The sequence below is a fragment of the Rattus norvegicus genome, chromosome 18 (assembly GCF_036323735.1).
Source record: "Rattus norvegicus strain BN/NHsdMcwi chromosome 18, GRCr8, whole genome shotgun sequence".
In the NCBI taxonomy this organism is placed as follows: domain Eukaryota; kingdom Metazoa; phylum Chordata; class Mammalia; order Rodentia; family Muridae; genus Rattus; species Rattus norvegicus.
The window spans coordinates 8,050,481-8,075,591 of record NC_086036.1 but is presented as its reverse complement, the minus strand read 5'-3'; the positions used below and the strand labels follow the sequence as shown (position 1 = coordinate 8,075,591).

The following is a 25,111-nucleotide window of genomic DNA, read 5'->3' as shown; positions in this document are numbered from 1 at the left end:
TGTGTGTGTGTGTGTGTGTGTGTGTATGTGAAGATACAGATGTCCCATTTGTGACTAAGCACAGTGAAATTATTCTCAGAAAACATCTAATACCAGCCAACTCTGATGGTTTGAGGGACACATCTGAAAGCTGGATTCTTTACCAAGAAAAGCATCTATTATTCCCCGAGCTCATGGCTATGTTTTACAGACTTTGAAAAATTCAGAAACATAAACAAAAAAAAAATTTCAGAAACTTGGGAGGAGGGAAGCACATAAAATTCTTTCTTCCTGATCTTTTGTAAAAACTGGGACAATTTAGAAATGTCTACTTTCTACAGGTAACAATCACAGTAAGTTTTCCTTCTTATCTTTTGTACCAAACTAGCTTTATTAACTCATATTATCAGCCTGTACTTTGTGGATAATTATTTCTGGGGACCCTGATTACATTATGTGCTAATTACGGAGCTTTCGATGAACAAAACACAGATTTCTATGAGAAGGCTCTATTATGTACTGAGTGCAAAAGACAGCTTTCAATAGTGCCGATTTTAGAAGACAGAAAGCCCATCGATACAGTTCGCCAGATTTATTACTGAGAATAAGTCATAGGACATGAGGACTTCACTGCCTGAACCCCAGTTAAAATGTATTTCTTGCTTTCTTAACAGTACCTTAGTGTTGGCAGTGAGCTTATTTGGAGAGGATTAGGAAGTTTGTTTCACTCCTCGTGGGCCCAGTGTGCTCACAGAACTGCCATTTTCTACAGGTGCCGTCCAAGGCCAGCCTAACCACACATACTTGTAGTCACTGATGCCATTAACACTAAGGGATGATTTATATGTGACTTAAATGGAAACTCATCACATATCTTCCCAAGCCCCTGGGGAGAGTCTTTGGACCACATGCTTGGGATGAATTTATGGATTTTGTGAAACCACCTGGCCTCTCCCCAAGCCACCTTAGGTATTGCGTGTGGACAATCATTGAGGTGTTCTGTATGGACAGTTTTGACACAACAGTCTGCACATATCTGGCCTATCATACACATGTGGGGGTGTGCATCCCTGGACACATGAGACAAAGAAGGGACAGCACCTCATGCAGATGAGAAGGGCATTGTATTTGAGGGGCACCGTGAACCTAGAGGCCAGTTTTCCTTATGGGGGAAAGTGTTGGTCCTCTCTGTCAGGCCAGAGTTCTCTGAACAAGATCCAAACAGAGTCGTGATGAGCTTCCTTTAGCAGTTCATGTCTCAAGAACCAAAATGATCAGGAACCTGGTTTGAAATTGTACCAATCGACCATGTTAAACACAGCTAATCGCTTTTCTTTCGTCTTGGGAAATTTTGATGTCCAGTTTTATAGACAGTAGTCACTGCTGCATACCTCATTTCAGTAACTTCCTGTGCTTTGCTTGCCTACCCATGAAATGGAGAATACGGCTTCAGTTTCAGGCTTGTGAGATTTGCAAGTTCTTCTTCACTATGCTGGATATCAGACACAGTAATATTTTTCTTTGGGGTGTGTGTGTGTGTGTGTGTGTGTGTGTGTGTGTGTGTGTGTGTGTATGCCTGTGATCAGCAATGCTAGCAACTTAGCTGTAACGTACTCCATAACTCTCTAGAGCAGGCCAAGGATAAGATCCAATTAAATGGTTAAGTATGACTTGCAAAATTGAGTTCATATACAAAGTTAAAAACCAGGGACTCAATCTATCTAGCCAAATTACTAAAAACACAAAGTCTAAATATACAATTTGGACAAGAATTAAAATCTGGAATCCAGGCAAGTTGCCTAGACAAAAGAATGGGGCACAGATACAAGAAAACCCTTGAAGCCCATCCAGACTCTCTATCTGCTTGTGCCGGGGAGTCTCTGTGGGCAATCAGGCCAGACCATCTGACTGAACTAGAGTATTATTTAACCATTCTGTATTTGATCCCTTGAAACCATTCTTTTACAAAATCTTTCTGCTTCATAAGCAAACTACCAGATGGCAGAATCTGGACACGACTGTGAAGACCACTCTCTGCATCTTTATTACTGGCAAAGTTCACTCTCTTAATGAGGCTCCAAGTCATCCATCCATGCAGACCCACCTGCAAATGCTAGCACATGTTAGTTATTTTAAGAGCAAAACTGAATTCACCGGAGGAGAGTTTTGCCAGAGAGGGGATCAACACATTGTTAGTCCTTTTATCATGCTGTTCTCCATACCCTGATGGCCAGGTACACATTGCTGATCTGGAGAAAGTGTGAGACACAGGATGGTACCCATCCGTCTACTCCTGCTCATTAACTATCTTTAATGTACGGGTAATTTTCATGTGTTTTTACTTTCTGTTCTTGTCGTTTCATATGAACAAACACAAAATTTTATGTAATTAGTTTTAATACTATTTTTTCCTGGCTAATCATAAATGTGCCATTTTAGATTTAATCCAAAGGAAATATATTGTTATCTCAGTAATAGAAAATAACAATAGTTTGAATGCAAGGTAAGTGTGAGCACTATTCTGAAAACAAAGAAGTGGAGGAAGACAGAGGAAGAGGATGGATGAATCTATATGATGCTAAAATGTTAACATGGCCAGCTCCACCCTGTGCCTGTTCTGATGCATAAAGACTTTTTTGGAGTGCAACCACAAATCAAGTCCTCTCCCCTCACTCCCATTTAAGTCGTATAGCCACTACAACAACAACAGAGTAGAGGTATTGTAGGAGGTTGTGTGCCCAGCCATCCTGAAATACTTAACACCTCCCCTTTTATGGCTATTTCAATGACTAATAAAACGTACTGTGTTTTTTTACACCTTTCCCCCCTTTTGTCTTTATATTATTTCTCTTTTTAGAAAGTTTGAATTCTAAGTATTAAGTTCTATCCAGAAATTATGTATTTAAAATCAACCCAAGTTACATATTTATATATGATGGTATCAATGTCTAAACAATAGCAGTTGATGTCAGAAGACAGTGTTACAAAGTCAAATACTAAGTTCCTTTGTTTAAATGTCTTCACGAGTGAATTCATCTTGAAATTAGAATAGTCTTTCTTGAGATAGTCCAAGATAATATAAAGGAAGGAGGGTTTCGATTCTGTCTAGCATATCCTCAGCAGAATGCCACTCTCTCAACTGTTTTTATCTTTCTCCACAGTCCAACAGTAGGTTATTTTGATCCTAATCTGAGTGGTGACATTCTTTTTTCTTTTTTCTTTTTTGTAAGAAGTTGAAGGTTGGGGTGAAAATACAGAAGAGAAGATAGTTTTAGTGGCAATGCTTAGCTCTCAAGACAAGACTTACAGGGGAAAAGTGATTTATGTCTGTAGGCTTATGACCAAACTGCAGAGGAAGAGAAATTGCATGTGTCTTAGTTTGGTTTTCCATTGCTATGAAGAGATACCATGACCAATACAACTCTTACAAAGGGAAACATTTGAGACTGTTTACAATTTCAGAGGTTTAATCCATTATCATCATGGCAGGAAGCATAGAAACTTCCTAGCAGACATGGTGATGGAGAAGAAACTGAGAGTTCTGCATCTTGGCCTACAGAGAGCCAGAAGGAGATTGACTCTTCTAGACTGGGTGGAGCTTAAACACTGGACCTCAAAGCCCACCCCCTCAGTGACTCATTTCCTTTATCAAGGCCACACCCATTCCAATAAGGCCACACCTCCTAATAGTATCACTTCCCATGGGCAAAGCATATTCAAACCACCACACCGTGCATTTGTAGAAAAATTCATTTTTCAAAGTTCAGAAATATCTTTACAAAAGGCATTAGAGTAGAAGACAGATGAGGGACAGATAGCCAGTCCGTCATGCTAGCACTTCAGAGGTAGAGTGAGAAAGAACATGATTTCAAGGCCAGTGTCACAATCAAATTAAGACCAGTGTGGGGCCATCCTGAAGCCATTTTGTGTGTCTAGCCATTCCGAAGTCACTTTGTCTGTCCAGCCATCCTGAAGCCACTTTGTCCTTGCTCAGTAAAAAGACATTTTCTTCTACTGGTAACAGGCCTGGCCTATAGTAGAGCAAAATTCTTCACTGATCAAATGGCCTGATCATTTCATGGACTTAGAGCAGTGGTTCTCAACCTTCCTAATGGTACAGCCCTTTAAAACCGTTCCTCATATTGTGGTGACTTCAAACATACAATTTTCGTAGTTACTTCATAACTGTAATTTTGTACTTTTATAAATAAATATGCATGTGGAGGCCACAGATGAACATCCTGTGATTTTCTAGATCATTCTCTATGTATTTGAGTTGAGGAATTTCAGTGAATTAAGACTTCACTAATTCAGCTAGACTGATTGGCCAGCATGCCTTTCACACATTCCTCTCTGCACTGGGACTACGGGCAACATTGCTATGCCTAATGTTTTATGCAAGTGCTGGGGATGAGAACGCAGGTCCTCTTGCTTGCACAGTAACACATCATCTACTGAGAGTTTCCCTCACCTCAGAGCATTGTTCTTACAGTCACGTTGGCCTGCCACTGTAGTGGAACATGGCCCTTGCTGAGCTTCAAGCCTCGGTGAAGTACAAGCAGTACCACAACTTGGAGGTTTCTGTTAAGATGAGTTGATCTACGGGACTATACCTAGTGTGATTGATTATTCACAGGCCGTGGGGTGAAGGGTGACTCCCATCTTTCATCTCCTTATATCTGAAAACAACGTTTGCCATCCCATAGCCGCTCCCTGAGTCTCTGGAATACGCCAGATGAATGTTCCCATCACTCCCTCATGGGATTTACTTCCCCAAGATATTTGCCTAGAGCCTAGGATTTTATGTATTCTGATGTTTTGCTTCATTTTATTTTATTTTATTATTTTATTATTAGCACGACTGAATGCCTTAAGGTAGATGTGTGCCATTATCATATGAAGCAGCTGTAAATCATTGCAAGTTGGTGGAATTTTAACAGCCAGCAGCAGAGCAAGAGCTTCAGCTGCTATTAACCTCCCACTATCTCACCCCAAATTAAATCATCCTTAAATCATTCTAAATATTAAGAAAGAAAAAAAAAGTTTGGATCTCTATCGCAAGTACTAATATTACACAGATAGTATAAAAGCCCTGACCCACAACTACTTTTAATGATTCTTGCCAATTAACATGAATTCCAAAGATGAGCTGATACACGATTTTGCTTGACTTTCATCTGAAAATCAAATTTCTTTGAGAAGTTCACATTGTAGAAGTTGACAGTCATAAGACAAGTGTCAGAGACATTTCGGCCTCTGGAGTTCCAGGTCTAAAGAAAGATCCCTTGTTGTTTACAGTCTTCGTGTGTAAGGCCACAAACCCAAAAGATCTGCAGAGAATTTTAGGTCTCTGTAATTCTCATTTTAATTCTTAACCTGCATGTTGTAATTTTTATGTTTAAGTAAAGCATAATGGGCTTGTAAAGATATAATTTCGGGTATTCATATAGACTGAGGTTTTATCAAAATGTCTAAAATTGAACCCTCAGGGCAGGACTTTTGCCATATAACGCACAGTGACATCAATAGCAAAGCCTGTGCCTTGACCCCCAAGACCCTGCCACGTGCTCCCTGCCACCAGCTGCTTATAGTGTGCATTTGCCACAGCAGAGGAAGCGATCACACAGAAACTCTTTAAGTCATCCCTTTAACCTAGCTTCTAGCTTGCTGTAAATCAATGGCTTTCCGATTCTTTTTTTATACCATTATAACTGAGGAACTTACCAGGTTCCTGTCATCATGGGGAGATAAATCACTCTGTCAGTGTTCTCAGCGATGGGACGAGGGTCCTTTCTCTACTTCCCCATTGTGAATTACTGCCAAGAACGTGATCCAAGTCACATCTCTTGAATCAGCTGTTCTTTTGATAGCTGGCACAAGCAGCATCCCTGCAATTATACTCCCAACACTTTCTATAGGCCTGGCCAAAGGTAGGGGTGTGTGTGTGTGTGTGTGTGTGTGTGTGTGTGTGTGTGTGTGTGTGCATGTTAATATGCTGCTGAGGTAAATGGATGACATAGGGTGCCCTGCTCTGTCACTCTGTTTCCTTTGAACCATTTTCTCACTAAACTTGAAGCTATAGGAAGCCAGCAACTCTCAGAAATCCTCCTGTCTCTGTCTGCACCTACACCAGCCCTTAGGTGACAGCTTCATACAGCCATCTTTGAATGTTTATGTGGGTGCTGGGGATCTGAATACATGCGTGCACACAAATGTTCTCACTCACTGAGCCATCTCCTCAACCCTACTCTCTGGTTCCTAAGGAAGCAGGTCAGAGCGTTAAACAGAAAACCCCTGGAGATTAATAAGCTGCCATATGACTGTGTGGCTTTGCTTTGGTCAGTGATGCTGGTCAGGAGGTAGTGCTGTTGATGGAGTAGCTGATGTCATCTGCAATATGTCACCCTGGAAGGATGGGAGTGTTTCCTCTCTTTTATATATATCTTGAGTATTTGAGACCGGGTTTCTCTATGTAACCCTGGCTGTCCTGGAACTTGCTCTGTAGATCAGGCTAGCCTCAAGCTCACAGAGATCCACCTTCTTCTGTCTCCCCAGTTCTTGAATTACAGGTGTGTGCCACCAATGTCCTCTAGACAAGAATATTTTTAAAATGTTCCTAGCTAGTTGAAACGGGCTTGCATTAGCAATCTGAAGATCCAGTGGACACTGCCAAGAATTTAGGGTAGAAGGGTCTGTCCAAGGGTTGAATATTATGAGCCAAACCGTCAGGCTTATTCCATTTGATATAGAAGGCAAACCCCGCTGTCCTCGTCAGTGTCCTTTTGCTGTGAAGAGACATGATGACCACGGCAGCTCTTATAAAAGAAAGCACTTAATTGGGGCTGGCTTACAGATTTAGAGGTTTAGTCTATCATCAGCGTGGCGTGATGCGTGATGATACAGGCAGACTAGAGAAGGAGGCAAGAGTTCTACTTTCATTTCTACACACAGCAGAAAGAGCAAGAGAGACCAAGCCTAACTTGGGCATTTGAAATCCCAGAGCCCACCCCCAGTGACACACTTCCTCCAACAAGTCCATACCTGCTAATGCGTGTCCGGTAGCATCCCTCACTGGTAGTGACCCATCGTTCACCATCTGTGAGCCTAGGGGGTACATTCTCATCAAAGCAGCACACCCTCTGTATTCTCTTTACCGTCACAGTAAAATGTCACAAGAGCATCAAGGACTATGTTGTTGCAGTAAGAAATAAAACATGATCGGTTCCCACCCAGGCAGTCTGCAAGCCATTCCAGCGTGGTTTCCACGCTGCTTTGCTCTCACTCACAGTTCCCTTGGTGGGTTGTTACCACACCAGGTATACACATCCCAATTCCATGGCGGGCTTGGTGCGTCCCGCCATTGCACCTTCTCCTGAACTCAATTAAGTTGCCACATGAAAGAACACCACACAATAACCTCTGGTCTAATTGATAAGATATAATTTGCCCATTGAGACAGCACAAAATCCTGTACACACACATCCTTGAAAATAATAATAATAATAAAAACCTCTATGCTCAGAGAAGAATCTTAACATCTGCGCCTGTAGGACCTGACCAGCATGTTCTCCCAGCTCCTCCTTCGCACTCTGGTTCCTTCTAAAACTTCTGTTCTGGTCTCCCTTCCTTCTTGTCCAATGACACCTGCATAAGGACACCAACCTACCCTATGTCAACTGATAAGAGACAGTTTTTAAACATTAGACCTTTTTAAACATTAGACCTTTTTAAACATTAGTTTTTAAACATTAGATGGACCTGTCTTTCTGTACACAAGACTTCCTAACAAAGCAATTTCACACGGAGGGTAGAAGCATTTCTGAACTCTCAGTATACTTATCACTCACTTTCCCTTTTCCAGGCTCAGCTTTGTGAAGAGATAAAGTTACCCTCGCTTCACTGGTCTCTCCTGTATTCACTATAGTTGTACAATTAAACATGGTCTAGAAAACCTCATTTCTTCCTATGAAAGCACAAAATTTTCTAAATAAAACTCTCTTTATACTGTTTTAAAGACTTTGTCACTGTAGGCTTCTAAGATAACACTACAGCTCGTACATCCTTTAAGTTTGCCACTGGAACACATTAGCCCTAGATAAAACCACTCTCCTTTCCATGCCTCTGTTCATGTCTGTTCATGATGCTGATTCTCCCTCCACAGTGATGTCTCTCTAGGCCACATGACGTTCAAGGCTCAAACTTGAAGTCCAACTAAGTCACCAACTGGTGATATTCAAAGTGTGTGCCCCTCTTTGGCTTGCCCTTTGTCATATACCACATGGTACATTCCTGATTGAATTGCCTTTTCCATCTCCCTGCCCCAGGGCCTTTATTCATCTGACTATATCAAACTGTAGGAAAATCGTTACTCAGAGGGAGTAACGTTGGGATAAGAACTTCTCCACCAGCCTAGTGTTACACTTAAAATCAGACACATCAAAGACGGGTGCCCGTAGTTTTAATTCCCATCTGAACTACTGTGAATTGAGCAGGTCCCTCCAGCTCTGTCAAGTGTGAACCAGAAGGACAACAAAGAAGCTGGTTAGGAATTAGTGACAGGAAAAACTCCTCATGAAGAGACTGCCAGAATGGCTGGCACATTGTGGATACTTGAGTTGTTTGTCCAGACCATCTATGCAGCTCTTCTCTCTTTAAATCCATTCTTGTAGCTCTGAGTTGACTCACTGCCGTAGGCTGTGAAAGGAGCCAGGCTGTAGAGTCTAACACATAGAAAGTCCAAGTCTGTTTTGTGTCTTAATGGCTCCAGGACCATGGGTGGGTGACTTGGGTTAATTGTAACTCTGTATCTTCGTATCTTAAACGGGGATCATAAAATGTGTTAAAACGATTAAATGAGCAGACATATGTACAACACCTAGCACACTGCCAGACGTAGGAACTGAGTTCTGAATAAATCAGACTCACTGTGAAGATACTTAGAATGGATTTAAGCTGAGTTTAGACAGAGCGTTGCAAGCTGAAACAAGATGAATGCTAGAGAGTTGGTATTTTCTGTGAATGTCAGTGTGTATGGTTAAGCATTTCAGTTAAACTCAGCACCAGAATGTAGAGCAGTGGTTCTCAACCTTCCTAATTCTGCAGCTCTTCTCTTTTTAAATCCATTCTTGTAGAAGTTCTTCAACGTTGTGGTGATTTCTGAGCATAAAATTCTTTCATTGCTGATTCATCAGTGTAATTTTGCTGCTATTATGAACCACGATGTAAATATCTGATATGCAGGATATCTGACTTGTGATGGCAAAGGGGTTATGACCCACAAGTTGAGAACTATTGATGTAGAGGTTTGAAAACTACAAAGTGTTCGCCCAGAGTGGAATCAGATTCCTTCTCAATAGATAGAGTCGGTTTCCTCGTGCACTCCTGTCCCGGTGACTAGTACATTAACTGAGATAGCTGGGCAAGCCCAACCTATGCCTAGAGGACCGTTTCCACAGCTTCCCCCTGCCTCTCTGCAAATGCACGGACTGTTTTGTGACATCAGCCCACAGGGCTGATGGGATAGGACCATCCTGACCCAGCATGCCTAGACCAAACTGTTTTTCCACAGGGAAGATGGGAAAGTGTTCTGGTTCTGTGGGCCACAGAGAGTCCCTGAGGCTTATTCCTGATTGATATTTTAAGTAACCCTTTGAAAATATGAAGGCCTTTCTTAAGAAAAACTAGGGCACAAGTCAGACTGTCCCACAGACCATAATTTGTGGATAAGAAATTCAAGACCCTGGAAGGAAGGGAGGGACAGAAGGTTGGGTTTCGACCTTGACGCACCAATGCCTTCCTTAGAGAACAGGGAAGAAACACCCCATTACTTCTTTTTGATGTAGGAGCCATTAATTTGGTTGTTTTGCTGTGGTGGGATAAGGCTTGCTGCAGTTGGAGTCTTAAAGTCATCTTGTAGCGAGACCCTGTCACACTGCCGTTTCCCAATGGGAGCTGATGAGGAGTGCTCTAAAGCAGATGGAGCACAGACTGCAGGGATGGAGAACACAGAAGAAAGAGCTGTGTGAAAGAAATATTTAATCATAACATGAAGAACTCCTAGTGGCAACTTTTCCATTATGTTAAATCGCACTCATTTCCATGCCTTTCGCGATGTGTTTAAAAACAAAGGTTGTAATCTCCCTTCCTCATGCTCATCTCCCTTGGATTTCCGATTCGCTCCTTGCAGGACTATGACTTGAGCCAGCTCCAGCAACCAGATACCGTGGAGCCTGATGCCATCAAACCTGTGGGAATCAGACGGCTAGACGAGAGGCCTATCCACGCTGAGCCACAGTATCCAGTCCGATCCGCAGCCCCACACCCTGGGGATATTGGGGACTTCATTAATGAGGTACAGAAAGACTTTCTAAAATGTGTGTTTTGCTAGCACGTGTTAACTACACACAACGAGTTTCACTGCTACTTTATGCATAATGCGTTTTCTTTATTCACCCCCATTACATCTCCTGCCTACCCCACTCCCCCTTTCTCTTCCCGTGGAGTTTCTCCTCTGCTTGTATGTCTCTCTTTGTGCTGGCCCAAAGTGTTTAGTTAGGGTTAATTACATGAACGTGGGTGAGGGGCTATTTATAGGAGCACTGGCAACTAACAGGTGGCTACACCATTGGGAAAAAAAAATGACTCACTTCCTTGTAGAGCATTTTCTTGCATGCTTAACGTTAGGTTTCTGTGAGCTACACTTTTCGTCAGAGCTATTGGACACAATTCATTAAAGTATTATGTTTGAGTTTATCTTTATATGAGAACAGATACAGCTTCAGTGACAGAGAACAAGGTATGTGCAGAGAAAATGTATGTGCAAGTATACATGTATGTGCAGGTGTACATGTATGTGCAGGTGTACATGTATGTGCAGGTGTATGGGTAAACCTGCACTAATGTGTGTTTGGAGACCAGAGGACACAACCTGGAGTGACACTATTTAACTTGATTTTTTTTTTGATTCAGAATTTCTCACTGAATCCAGAACTTACCATGTAGACCAGCCTGGCTGGCTATGAGGCTCCAAGGCCATCCACCTGTCTCCGCCTCCCTAGGGTGGGACTACAACCTGCCTAGGTTTATTCCCATGGATGCTGAGGACAGGTCTGAGGTCCTCAAGCTTGCGGGGGAGGCATGCTAATGACAGAGGCCCCTGAGTTCTTCTGCTTAACATGAACGGGAGCTGTCTGTCCACATCCTGCACACATTCAGTAGACATTAGCAGTTCTTGCCATTCTCTCTGAAAGGGACTTTTTTTCCCCTCTAGACTGCAAGTAACATATAGACCAGTACTGCCATGCATCCTGACTTCATTTGTTAGTCTTACTAACCTAATGCAAGCTCTCTCTACCTCTTTTCCACACCCCACTCCTCGAACCTCCATCTGGTGAGAATCCACTATGTACCCATCAGCTCCATCAAAGGAGGTTAGCCGGAAGAGTGGCTAAGTTAAATACCATGTGACTCGAACACCGGCCTTGTGGAGGAGGTTGAAAAGCCTCTGTGTGAGGGAGGAAATTCTCTGTTGGATGCAGCGGACACAATCTCACTGTCAGAATTCTCCGTAATTCCTTTATTTCATTGATGCTGAGAGCCTAGCCACAACTGATGCTAAAGTTTTGATAGAGAATGATTTGTGCTTCTTCTGTGTAAACCCTGACCAGACTTTTACTCAAATTCTCTCTTGGGATTTTTACTGTTCATGTATTGAACAATATATATTGATACTGACTGATATATAGCAAGAATTGTGTTCTTTGCCCAAATGCTGGGCACTCCAAGATCAGCACGCTGGTTTCTATGCATCAAATGTTCGAAGCGACCACTGCATGTGGTCTAGATCATGTGTGGAGTAGCTTCTTATTTTGAAGGGTTTCTCAACGCAGTTAAGCAATGTATAAATGTCACCAATCTGCTCTAAAGTTTCATATGCAGTAAGTTTTGAAATAGGGGCTGGCAAGGTGGCTCAGTGGTAATGGAATTTGCCACCAAATCAGATGATCTGAGTTTGATTCCTGGAATCCACGTGGTAGAACCAATCCTCACCCGATGCCCTCTTACCTCCACATATACACAGTGTCATGTGCTCACGCGCATGCGCGCACACACATATACACAAGCACACTCCCCCCACATACAATAAAGAAAGTATAACAATAATAATTTGTTTAACAGTTTTCAAGCAGTGTTGGAATACTTCTCAGTATCTGTGATTTCCCATTGCTGTCTGTTCCTAAATGAGAAGAGGCTGTTTTCCAGACATGTTTACTTCTGTTAAGGAGGTAGCAGGTTAATGTGGAGCAGATGTAGAATAAGACCTTATGGGGGTTTAAAATGTCAGTATCTCCCTTTCTATGACCTGAGTTGCCCTGTTCTTTTTACACACAGACTTTCTTTTTTTTTTTTTTTTTTTGGTTCTTTTTTTCGGAGCTGGGGACCGAACCCAGGGCCTTGCGCTTCCTAGGTAAGTGCTCTACCACTGAGCTAAATCCCCAGCCCCACACACAGACTTTCTTAAAGACAGTTTCAGGAACTTAGGCACAACATCAGATCTTTTCTTTTAAGAGTATCTAATGGGCTTGTCTCTGATTTGTTGTGTATGGTTGTAAGAAAATGTGGTTGAGTTATCCCCTTGATTGTTGGGTTTTAAGGTATAGTGAATTTTACAACTATAGTTGTAAGAACTGGATTTTCTTTCAATCAAGAGTTTTTGATGAGTAGAATTCAAAAGGTTAGGTATTTCTGCATGGTCCTGTGGTGTCAGTTCACTGTGGAAGTCAATTCCACCTGATATTCTTCTCTTGGAAAAGAAAATCAAGCACCGTTACAAGGCTAGTCACAGCCTTTTGCCACTTCCCTCCTTCCCCATGTTCTTTATTTTAAACAATAGCCTTCAAGGGATGTTTGAAATCTCCCTAAAGTATGGTACTTTTGAACAGGAAAATCTTACACATGCCTGCCCACCGGCTTCCCTGGCCAAGGATCCAATACAAATACCCTGACTACAAAACTGTCCTGGATATGTCTGAAAAGGCCCAGTGATGCTTCTCCTGACACAATGCTCCCCGGCTGCCTGACGTGTGACCATTAATAGTCTATCTGCCATCAGAGAGTGATTGGCGAGATTCTCTCTTCCATTCAAGGGTGCAACTGTAATATTTTTGTCTCTTTCCTGAGTATCTGAGTTCTCTAGAGCAAGGGCTGTTTCCTGTTCTGTGTGGCTGAACTATGACGCTCAGTGCTTTGCATGTCTTAATGTGTTTTCACTTCAAATCTCGTCAGCGTGGTGGTGGGGACATCAGTCCATCTGTCCTCAGTCAAGGAGCCGCTGTTCACTGTTGAAGTTGTTTGGCCCACACAGAAGGCCTCTCAGGCCAGGGCAGTACTTGCTTTTGCAGCTTCCTCGGCAGTCGCTTGCCAGCCTGCAGTTGCACAGCATTGCCAGTGGCTTTAACTGTACGTTTACCCTTGCCTTGTAATTGGACTGTGTTCCTATGGCCACACACTCTCTTTTCCTTTCTCAAACCATGACAAGTCAGAAAGGGACACAGGATAGAAATAGTTGCTGTCTGGTGTCACCCAACCCTACCTGGGACTCTCCTCCCTCCATAAAACAGACCCGTGGGTCCATTCACTCTCCCTCTGAGGTCCTCTGTGGCCCGGGAAATGAGTCATTATTGACAGGGTGAGTGTTTGGTATAGGGCAAGATACATTAGTTAATGAAGGAATAAGTGGATGAAAGGGTTTCACTAGTAGTCATTTTCAAAATAGCAGCAAGTGCATGAAACTGAGTATTATCTCAAGATACAGAAATGAGACAAACAAGAGCCACAAATGTGCCTAGAAATGTTCCTTAGAGAGCCAGAGAAGCAACTGTAGCTTGTGCAAGCCCTTGGTTAGAACCCCAGTATCACATAAACTGTCTGTGGTAGCACACATCTATAGTCCCAGCACTCAGCAGTGGCAGGAGACAAATCAGCTTGAGGTCAGCCTTGGCTACAGAACACCTTGTCTCAAAAGGCCAAAATAATTACAGCAAAATGTTCCTACAATTAGAGGCAGGAGGCAACTCCAAGCAGGTGAGAGTGTCTTAAAACAATAACAACAACAACAACCACAGAGTACCAGGGATAGGATGGTTGGTTTTGTGGACAAAGGAAGGAAGATTAGGACTCCCTGGAAGTTACAAAATTCTCAGAAGCACCATGCAGATTTTTTTTCCATCCCAGGTAACCATTAAGACTTCTTCAATATCTTTCATTAACTTGGCAAACAAAAATAAATGGATTTTGAAACATTGAAGGCACCTGGAAAGAACTCCAGCACCCTTTGTAAAAACATTGCAAATATAAACAAATGTATTTATCTCCAGGTCTTATTTGATTTAGCAGAGGACCAAATGTTCCAAAGGAAGAATAATACAGTGGTGATTATAATTGGAGTGCTTTTATAGATATAAGGAATAGGGAAGCTCATGAGCACATTTTCTAGCTTGTTTATTTAAGTAATGAATGAATGTTGCCTTGACTCTCATAAGCAAACTTATTTCTAGTCAAGCAGGTAGTGTAGAGCAAGACGCCTGTTTTGGGATCTTATTGAGAATTTAATTCTGTTTGCATTTTCAAATGTGACCTTCATTGGGTGAGAAAATTGAAATGAATCCATTTCATCTCAGCTCCTTAGTAGATATTAGCATACCTCCAGTAACTGCAATAGTCTCGAATGCCCCTATCTTAGAGGAATCACAACCACGTGTGCCCTTCTGTGAAGAGACTTCTGATTTATACTGCTTAAAGCATCCGGAAGGATCTTGTAGAATAATTACTTGTGACTACTGAAGCTTAAACTGCCCCTTTCTCTTCTTAATTATCCTTTGATTGTGTACTTTGAGATGTCTCATTTTGTTCCTAGAGAACCGAGGGGCTTGTTTGAGTTCAAATCCAGCTTACCTCACAGCGCTGAAACTTTGTACAAGGTCAAGATCCTTGAACTTAGTCTCTTGGTTTCCAGTTATCTTATTTGTAATAGCAGATTAACTAGAAACTTCTTTGAAGATTGTAGTGAGAATGTAATAAAATGGCACCAATAGTTTGTTGGTGGTGATGCATAGCTCTCATCCTACCACTCAGGAGGCAGAGGCAGGCGGATCTCTGACTTCAAGGCCAGCCAGGGCTACACAGTGAGTTCCAGGCCAGCCAGGGCTACACAGTGAGTTCCAGGCCAGCCAGGGCTACACAGTGAGTTCCAGGCCAGCCAGGGCTACACAGTGAGTTCCAGGACAGCCAGGGCTACACAGTGAGTTCCAGGACAGCCAGGGCTACACAGTGAGTTCCAGGACAGCCAGGGCTACACAGTGAGTTCCAGGACAGCCAGGGCTACACAGTGAGTTCCAGGACAGCCAGGGCTACACAGTGAGTTCCAGGACAGCCAGGGCTACACAGAGAAACTCTGTCTCAAGAACCAAAGCAGCAGCAACAGCTGGCCAGTGTGTGTAAGATACTTGGTCAGGACATGCCATGTAGTGGTCTCTTAATTGTCAGAAACGCAGTCATGATTATTGGAGACAAATTATTTTTTAGGAATAAATGATTTTCTATGATCCTTTAATATAAAATAATGAAATTCTCTCTTTATAAAAACAATCGCATCTTAAACATCTTAAATTCCCCATAGAGAGGTTAGTAATGTTAGCTTAGCTATATAATGTAAAATGGTGTAATAACAGAAGAGGAAAACAGAGGTAAAATTAGTTGGTCCAATTATATCCACTTATATTTTTATGTCATATTTTTATTTATTTTGTTTGATTTTTGAGGCAGGATCTCTCTATGTAGTCCTGGCTGTACTGGAGCTATGCAGACCAGGCTGTCCTCGAACTCACAGAGATCTGCGTGCCTCTCCCTCCTGAGTACTGGGATTAAAGGCATTCACCACCCCAGGTGGTCCCAACTATATTTTAACATTAGACCCTAAATTTAGATCCTCTAAGCAGAGCACATAAGATGACAAATGGAGAAAAACAAACTAACAAAACAACAACAAAAACTCTTAAGTCCAGAGCATTAGGGGAAAGTTACTTTGTAGAAGAGAAGCCAGAATTCAGATACTGTCCTGAAAAGAATGTGAGCTCAAAAGAGCCTTAGCAGCCAAGAGTCTCATAGTCTGAGGTGATTCATATAGTCTGAGGTGATTCATAGTCTGAGGTGATCCAAACAACATGATCAGGAACAATCACAGGTGTGACTTCCATGGGCAGAGAAGAAAAACCCAAGCACAGCATTTCAGTGGGCTATGGATGGATGGATGGATGGATGGATGGATGGATGCTGGATGGGTGCATGGATGGGTGATGGGTGGATGGATGGATGAATGGATGCTGGATGGATGGATGGACGAATGGATGGATGCTGGATGGGTGGATGGATGGGTGATGGGTGGATGGATGGATGGATGAATGGATGGATGGATGGATGGATGGGTGGGTGGATGGATGAATGGATGGATGGATGGATGGGTGGGTGGATGGATGGATGGATGGATGGATGCTGGATGGATGGATGGACGGATGGATGGATGCTGGATGGGTGCATGGATGGGTGATGGGTGGATGGATGGATGAATGGATGCTGGATGGATGGATGGACGAATGGATGGATGCTGGATGGGTGGATGGATGGGTGATGGGTGGATGGATGGGTGGATGATGGATGGATGGATGGATGGGTGGGTGGATGGGTGGATGGATAGGTGGGTGGGTGGATGAATGGATGCTGGATGGATGGATGGGTGGATGATGGATGGATGGATGGATGGATGGGTGGATGATGGATGGATGGGTGATGGATGGATGGATGGATGAATGGATGCTGGATGGATGGATGGACGAATGGATGGATGCTGGATGGGTGGATGGATGGGTGATGGGTGGATGGATGGGTGGATGATGGATGGATGGATGGATGGATGGATGGATGGATGGATGGATGGGTGGGTGAATGGATGAATGGATGGATGGATGGATGGATGGATGGATGGGTGGGTGGATGGGTGGATGGATAGGTGGGTGGGTGGTGGATGAATGGATGCTGGATGGATGGATGGGTGGATGATGGATGGATGGATGCTGGATGGATGGATGCTGGATGGATGGATGGGTGGATGGATAGGTGGGTGGGTGGATGGATAGGTGGGTGGGTGGATGAATGGATGCTGGATGGATGGGTGGATGATGGATGGATGGGTGGATGGATGAATAGGTGGGTGGGTGGGTGGATGGGTGCATCAGTGAATGAATCAGTAGATGGGTGAGTAGGTAAATGATTGGCTAAATGGGTAGATAAGGTATATTAATCATATAAGATGTGCAGAAGAGCATTACAATCACATTCCAGTCAGAAGGAAATGAATATGCAAATAGAAGCTGTGCACAGAACACGTTGGAGTTTGAAAAGCGGATACTTCAGTAACTGTGCAGGGTGAGGCAGTGGAAACGGGTGTGGTGAACAGTTTAGAGTCACCGAGGGTCTCTCTAAACAGTTTTGATTTCTGTCATATAGATTACCTAGACATCAGTCAGACCTTGAAAGTGTACCATCTAATTCTTTTCTCTCTGCTTCTCTCTTCTAGTATTTACTTAAACTTTTAATCAATTTTAGCTTTCTTAAATAGAGACAATTGCGTTTATTTTCAGTAGGGGACTGTGCAACTATTGAGAGCCGTCTTTCACACCCCTGGTGAATCTCCTTTACGTGCTGACCTTAAAGAGCACAGTGAAGGGGCTGGGGTAGTAGCTCAGTGGTAGAGCGCTTGCCTAGGAAGCGCAAGGCCCTGGGTTCGGTCCCCAGCTCCGGAAAAAAAGAACAAAAAAAAAAAAAAAAAAAAAAAAAAGAGCACAGTGAAGGTTTGGCCTGCAGGGACCGATACCACATTAGTGAGAGACCAACAGTCATCCACAGAAAGGAGCTGGAGTTCTGAGATGAGATGAACAGTGAGGCATCCCTTTTGCTCTACTGCAGGCAGGACGTGACGAGCTGAGGCAAAGCTATGGCACAAAAGCTACAGAAGATGGGTGACAGGAGATCAGTGGCTCTCTTTCTCCTTCCATCGCTCTTCTGTTCCTCTCTGCAGTGTGTCTTTTAGTTCCCATCAAAGTAAGTCTCCACCCCAAAAGCATAGAGTCCAAAGTCTATAAATACGAGCTCAGCAAGAAGTAGCCACAGTTTGCACTCTGCAGAGGACCCGAGACTGCGGAAAATTGATAAAGGCACCCAGATAAATTTATCTAGGTTTCAAAATCTTCTGCTCTGTGAAAGGTGAACCAAGGAACCAAGTGTATATTTCTAAATTGAGCCAAACCTAGAGAAACACATGGTTAGTTTGTAGATTTAGAAACAGTGCTTCATACACCAAAGGACAGAGTATCCATAGCCAAGAATAAAGGACTCTGTAAAGGATCCAGAAGATTCTGCTGCCCTGAGTTTATTCTGCAGTCTCTGACCAAATGGCTAGACTTGACAGTTTTTCGGAACTTGACTGTGACCATTTTAGTAAGCACCGTATTTCAGAAGAATCTCATTCTGTTCTGAAGAATCCCATTCTCTTCTGCAGTACAAACTAAGATCATACGTGTGGAAGGGGCTTAGAGTTCTCGATCTCCGCCTGGAAAGTTAGGTTACCAAGCATTCTTTTAGGCCAGTGGTTTCACCTTTTCATAATTTCAAACCCAGAGACAGCCTACCATGCCCCGCATTGCACAGTTATCTCTCACTAATCATGTTATGGCTTTAAGTTCCTTTGAAAGGCATTGGATACAGGTCCAAAGCTACTGTGGTGGTCAGAAACTAACTCAGGAGCTGAAATGTATATTTCTCAAGAAAAAAAGAATAGTTTTAAGATTCTCAACACTGGGTGTGGGGATAGACTGCCACCAGCATTACAACAGTCTTAAGGAGTTGCTGAGTTAAAATCTTTTAGACATTTGCTGAAGAGTTTTGGAGTCTTGTGACATGTCAGAGGCTTTGCAGAATGCATCGCCTGAGCACAGAAACATATGTCATCACGACTTTGCAGTCCCAGAATCCAGATGAACTTGAAGACCTGCCATCCTGCCATTGACTCTCTAAGATAGGGTATTATATATCACGGATTGGCCTTGAACCCCTGGAGCTGGCAGTGCAACCATTCCATGAAAAACCTTCAACATCCCCTCCAACCACCTCTGCCTATGGGGTGCTATGGTTACAGGTGGGCACAACCAGACTAGTGAAGGCTGGGCTTGGGAGTCAAACACACAGCTTCTCACAAACTGGCCAAATTCCTTACCAGCTGCATAACATCTGCAACCCATCTGCAGCCAACACTTAGTACATGTTTCCAAGAAGTCCTTCATACTAGGAATTTTTTTTATTTTTTCTTCTGGGGTCTATTTCATAGACAGATCAAAGCTCGATGGTGTTGAACTAAAAGAATCATTTAGTAACTATATTTGTAGTTGCTGGATTTTATAGGAAAAGGGGGAGGAGTGAGGTTGTACTATAAACCCCAAAAGGGCAGTCGGTGAATCTAGGTTGTGCATACCCAGCTCTCCAGTACATGAGAGTCCCAGAGACTCAAGCATGCAATAAGCAGAAAGAACGAGGGAGAATTCTTTTCAACCACTGGACCTGGAGTATCTGGTACCTATTGCTGGCTTACATCATCAATGGCTGAACTTCTTACGCAAGTTCCAAAACCATCAGTGGCTCTTTTTTCTTATCTGCATGTGGTTTTTATTGTAAGGTCCACGTAAAAGTAAAACCCGCATATGCCGTAGACCATCCTCCTGGCCGGTCAGAAAAAGGGTAGCCGGCATCATTGGAGAACCCTTACAGTATCTGAGCTTCCTGCTTCTCACACTGCACTGGTCACAACCAAGCCTGACAGCAGCGTGGAAAGCAGACTGGGACTCTAGAGAGGCCCTTGTGGCATCGTGGGTGTGTGCTCCCCTGGGAATTACTAAGGACAGGACCGAAGCTGCCACAGAAAGGAGACAGGGATCCTGAGAACGTGTAGGTTGCGGTTCTCAGTCTTAGCAGAATGGCACTGTAGCTTATTCTAAAAATAAGATAAGGAAAGTCTCATCCAAAATTATTTTTGTTTTACATATTGAAGTGGTTTACTGAAGTCTTTTAAATTTTTTATTTAACAGCCCTTTCTGGGGAGAAATAGTATAACATGATATGAGGGAAAGTTGTGCTTAATTATACTTGGTTAGGATTGTTGGTAAGAAATTCTTGGCAGTGGGAGGGTTGGTAGGCTCTGGCTCTGTTTTTTGATGGGAGTCTAGCAGCTGCTGTTTTATTTCTTAAAATAGCATGCCTTAACTCTTACTTCAAATGTCAATGAAAAAAATTATTTTCTTTAAAACTATTAAAATATTAATTGGTGCTCATTGAGTTTTTCTGTGGCAAACACGGTTGAACATTTGTACCCAGTATCTCTTTTGTTCTTCGGATAACCTTGTTACAGTCTCACATAAGTAAATACTGGGGGGATGGGGGAATACTGTGAATGTTGAGATGTTGATTCAAATCCAATCACAGAAACACTACAGCATATTGACTCGGTTCTTAACTTTCATGAGTCTTCCCTATTCCTCATCTATAAACTAGAGAACATACTCATTAAAAAAATTTATTTGAGTTTATTTTTCTTTTCTGGTTGCTGTGGCAAAAATACCCTGAGAGAAGCAGTTCAAGGAAAAAGGGGCTTATTCAGGCTCAGAGTTTGCAGGTGTAGCTTATCACCGACGAGGGAGCACAAGCTTCAGGTAGTTGGCTTATCCCATTCACAGTCAGCGGAGCAAAGAACAACTGCATGGCACTCTATACAGTCCAAAGTCTGATAGGGAATGGCGCCACCTGTGGTAGGCATTCCTTCCCACCTCAGTTAATTTGATCAAGATAATTTCCATAAAGACATGACTAGTGTATCGTCTTCCAGTGGATTCTAGGTTCTTTCAAGTTGACAATGAACTCCAACCATCACACATATATAAGTCAATATGTACTCAAAAATAAGCATATGGATTGAAAAGATTGATCTCTCAAGGAAGAAAGTCTATGACACATTTCCACATCTTAGATAAAAGGAGACAATGATATGCCCATCAGCCTCTACTGATCCAAAGGTATAAGAAGACAGTAATTGCTTGAGAACTGTTATTGCTATGTTGTGCAGTGGAGCTCTAGAGTGGAATTGAGAAATTTCCCAAAGGACCTAAGGCTCTTCTTGGAATGCTGTGTGGTACATAATTAACAATTAACTGTAGATACTTAATATTTAAAGACACCTGCTTTGAAGAATTAAGAATATAGATGCTAATCCCCTACTTATTTTTGTGCTCTTTATTCTTCTTAAGACACATATACATATAATTTCATTTTAGATTAACAAAATTCATCCCTCTCCCTAGTATTTATATCACACATGAGTTTCAGTTCATGGCTCCTCTTTGGCCTGAGAAAGCTAGAAGTTACTTCTTATTGACAAAATATCAAAAATCTTTCATAATATACAATCATTATACAGGGTAGTGTTTTATATGTACAATTATATATTATGCATGGGGAAATTATGTCCTTTCCCCCTTACCCACTACTTTTTCAATCTCTCCTTTCCTATTGGTCCTCTCTGCTCTCCTACATGGGTTCACTTCTAACTTCATGCCCTAGTGTATGTGTGTGTGTGTGTGTGTGTGTGTGTGTGTGTGTGTGTGTGTGTGTGTGGTGTTGTAAACACACACAATGTTGTATAAAAGCATGAAATTTAGGAACCACAGCTAACAGGAAGCACACATTTCTCTTTCTAAGACTGGTTTAATTGATGTAGTTACCTCCATTTCAATCTCCTGTCCTCTAAGCAGCATACTCAGAACTTAACCCATCATTCATTTTAAGTGGGCGTTGCTACTTAATTAATAGAGTAATATATAATAATTAGTTAATATAGATTAACTCTATATTCAATGTTCCTCCATTAAAAGGGGAGGTGATTTAATGTGACTGTTTATGTAGGGTCATACCTGACCTGTCATCACTCAGGTCCCTGTCACTTCCTCCGTGGATTCAGGGTCTTCGTGCTCATCCCAGTCTTTGTTTTTCAACTTCCTGAGGCTTCCTAGTTGACACAGTTCTGGCATTTGTCATTACCTCCCTGGAATAACCATGCCTGCTAAGCTACATTGTTAATAGGCAGGTGACCAAGGGCCACTTGGTTCTGATATGTATCCTACACTTTGCTACACGCATAGTTTGTATTGAAGGTCTTTTTTTCTTCCCCCTGAGACAGGGTTTCTCTGGGCAGCCCTGGCTGTCCTGGCACTTGTGTACCAGGCTGCTTTGCCTCCCGAGTGCCGGGATTAAAGACGTGTGCCACCACGCCCAGCTTTGTGGTTAAAGCTTCATTGTCCTTCATCCATCCCTATCAGTGTCCTGGCCTTACATGGAACTCTGTGTTTCATATACTCTGATCTACTAGTAAATTAAATTACCCTTTAAAAAATTCTCCTATCCCACAGACTTTACATGTTCTGTCAAGGAAGTACTCTTCATGTTCACAGATTAAATGATTTTGCTGGTTTCATAGTAATTCCCGTGTTAAAATTGAACTTGCATGCCCATGAATATTTTCTCTGATCCTAGCCATTGGGCTCCATATAAATATCATGTCATTTAAGATGCTCTCTTATCAGCTGCAAACAGCTGACCCCTTCTTCCGAAGACTTGCCATACATATTCCCCAACTGGTCACCAACCTCATCTTACGCCACGGCCATCCTTGGGATTGTTTCCTTGCAAAGATAATTGTCTGACCTTGAAGCCTCATTGACCACCACCACTCCTACCACTCCATCACCCCGGTTTTTCTCGGTGCTGACATTGCTGTGATCTTGCCAATGATAACCTATGAGCAAGTCGTGGTCTCTCAAGGTATCTGGGACGCTCTTGTAACTCATTCTCGTCTTCCAACCCAGGGCCTTAAAGCTGCTGACAATGACCCCACGGCGCCACCATATGACTCCCTTTTAGTCTTCGACTATGAGGGCAGCGGCTCCACGGCTGGCTCCTTGAGCTCTCTCAACTCCTCCAGCAGCGGCGGGGACCAGGACTATGACTACCTGAATGACTGGGGACCCCGCTTCAAGAAGCTGGCCGACATGTATGGTGGTGGTGATGACTGAACGGCAGGACGGACTTGGCTTTTGGACACGTATGAACAGTTTCACCTGATATTCCCAAAAAGCATACAGAAGCTAGGCTTTAACTCTGTAGTCCACTAGCACCGTGCTTGCTGGAGGCTTTGGCGTAGGCTGCGAACCAGTTTGGGCTCCCAGGGAATATCAGTGATCCGATACTGTCTGGAAAACACCGAGCTCAGCTACACTTGAATTTTACAGTACAGAAGCACTGGGATTTTATGTGCCTTTTTGTACCTTTTTCAGATTGGAATTAGTTTTCTGTTTAAGGCTTTAATGGTACTGATTTCTGAAACTATAAGGAAAAGACAAAATATTTTGTGGCGGGAGCAGAAAGTTAAATGTGATACGCTTCAACCCACTTTTGTTACAATGCATTTGCTTTTGTTAAGATACAGAATGAAACAACAAGATTAAAAAAAATTAACTCATGGAGTGATTTTGTTACCTTGGGGTGGGGGGTGGGGGATGAGACCACGAGATAGGAAAATGTACATTACTTCTAGTTTTAGACTTTAGATTTTGTTTTTCACTAAAATCTTAAAACTTACGCAGCTGGTTGCAGATAAAGGGAGTTTTCATATCACCAATTTGTAGCAAAATTGAATTTTTTCATAAACTAGAATGTTAGACACATTTTGGTCTTAATCCATGTACACTTTTTTTATTTTCTGTATTTTTTCCACCTCGCTGTAAAAATGGTGTGTGTACATAATGTTTCATCAGCATAGACTGTGGAGGAGTGCAGAGAACTCGGAACATGTGTATGTATTATTTGGACTTTGGATTCAGGTTTTTTGCATGTTAATATCTTTCGTTATGGGTAAAGTATTTACAAAACAAAGTGACATTTGATTCAACCGTTGAGCTGTAGTTAGAATACTCAATTTTTAATTTTTTAATTTTTTAAATTTTTTTTAATTTTCTTTTTGTTTGTTTTGTTTTGGGGAGGGATAAAAGTTCTTAGCACAAATGTTTTACATAATTTGTACCAAAAAAAATTACACACACACACACACACACACACACACACACACACACACAAATAAAAGGAAAGAAAAGTAAAAGGGGTGGCCTGGTACTGGCAGCACTAGCAAGTGTGTGTTTTTAAAAAACAAAACAAACAAACAAAAAAAATTAATAAAGAGAAAAAAAAGAAAAAAAAGCTTTTAAACTGGAGAGACTTCTGAAACAGCTTTGCCTCTGTGTTGTGTACCAGAATACAAACAATACACCCCTGACCCCAGCGTTCTGAATAAAAAGCTAATTTTGGATCTGGTGACTGGTTTGAACTTTTTCATTTCTCCTCTGGAGCTGCTCTGAGTGTTGCAGAAACCTCAAGAGCTAGGCAGTCATTGGGAGCAGCAGTCTAAAATTATGTGTTTGCCCTCAGTCCCTTCCTACGGAAATGCCTAGCATGGTAACCATGTATTCCAAACCACTGTCACTTGAGAGATTGCCATCGGCTGAGAAGAAAGACACCAATTGTCTTGAAAAGGAACCTAATGGCAACAGTATAAAAGTGACGTCACAAACTTCGTGAACACCACTGCTAGCTCTCCTCTCGTTGCCACCTGAGCTGATGGTTTGGCTGAGATGGGTGGTGGGCGTGGCTTTGGGAGCAGCAATGGACACCTGCTGGTTCTCCTGGACTTCAGGGGAGACTATTCCCTAGGGAAGCACACTCAGGCTTAGCTTCTAACTCTAACTCAACGTTTGTTTTAGTGATGTGTGTAGTATGTGCTACAATGAAGAACGTAGAGGGAAACCGGCTCAGTTTAATAAAACTGTTTTTGTTCCATACTGTGATTCATAATTGAATTTTGTGAGAATTGCGGGAACACTCACTATTTTTCTATCTGCATTCAGAGTCATCGCACTATATATCCTTGCCC

General features: G+C 42.4%; 1 protein-coding gene across 1 annotated transcript in view; it reads left to right on the top strand.

Moving 5' to 3' along the window:
• The window catches only part of Cdh2 (cadherin 2), a 214,192-nt gene extending 189,697 nt beyond the window's left edge, over window positions 1–24,495 (top strand). The window contains exons 15-16 of the mRNA NM_031333.2: window positions 10,166–10,330; window positions 22,995–24,495. Of these exons, the coding sequence (NP_112623.2) occupies window positions 10,166–10,330; window positions 22,995–23,201 (372 nt within the window). The 3' untranslated portion in view covers window positions 23,202–24,495. The remainder of the gene's footprint in view (window positions 1–10,165; window positions 10,331–22,994) is intronic.
• Window positions 24,496–25,111: the final 616 nt, after the last annotated feature.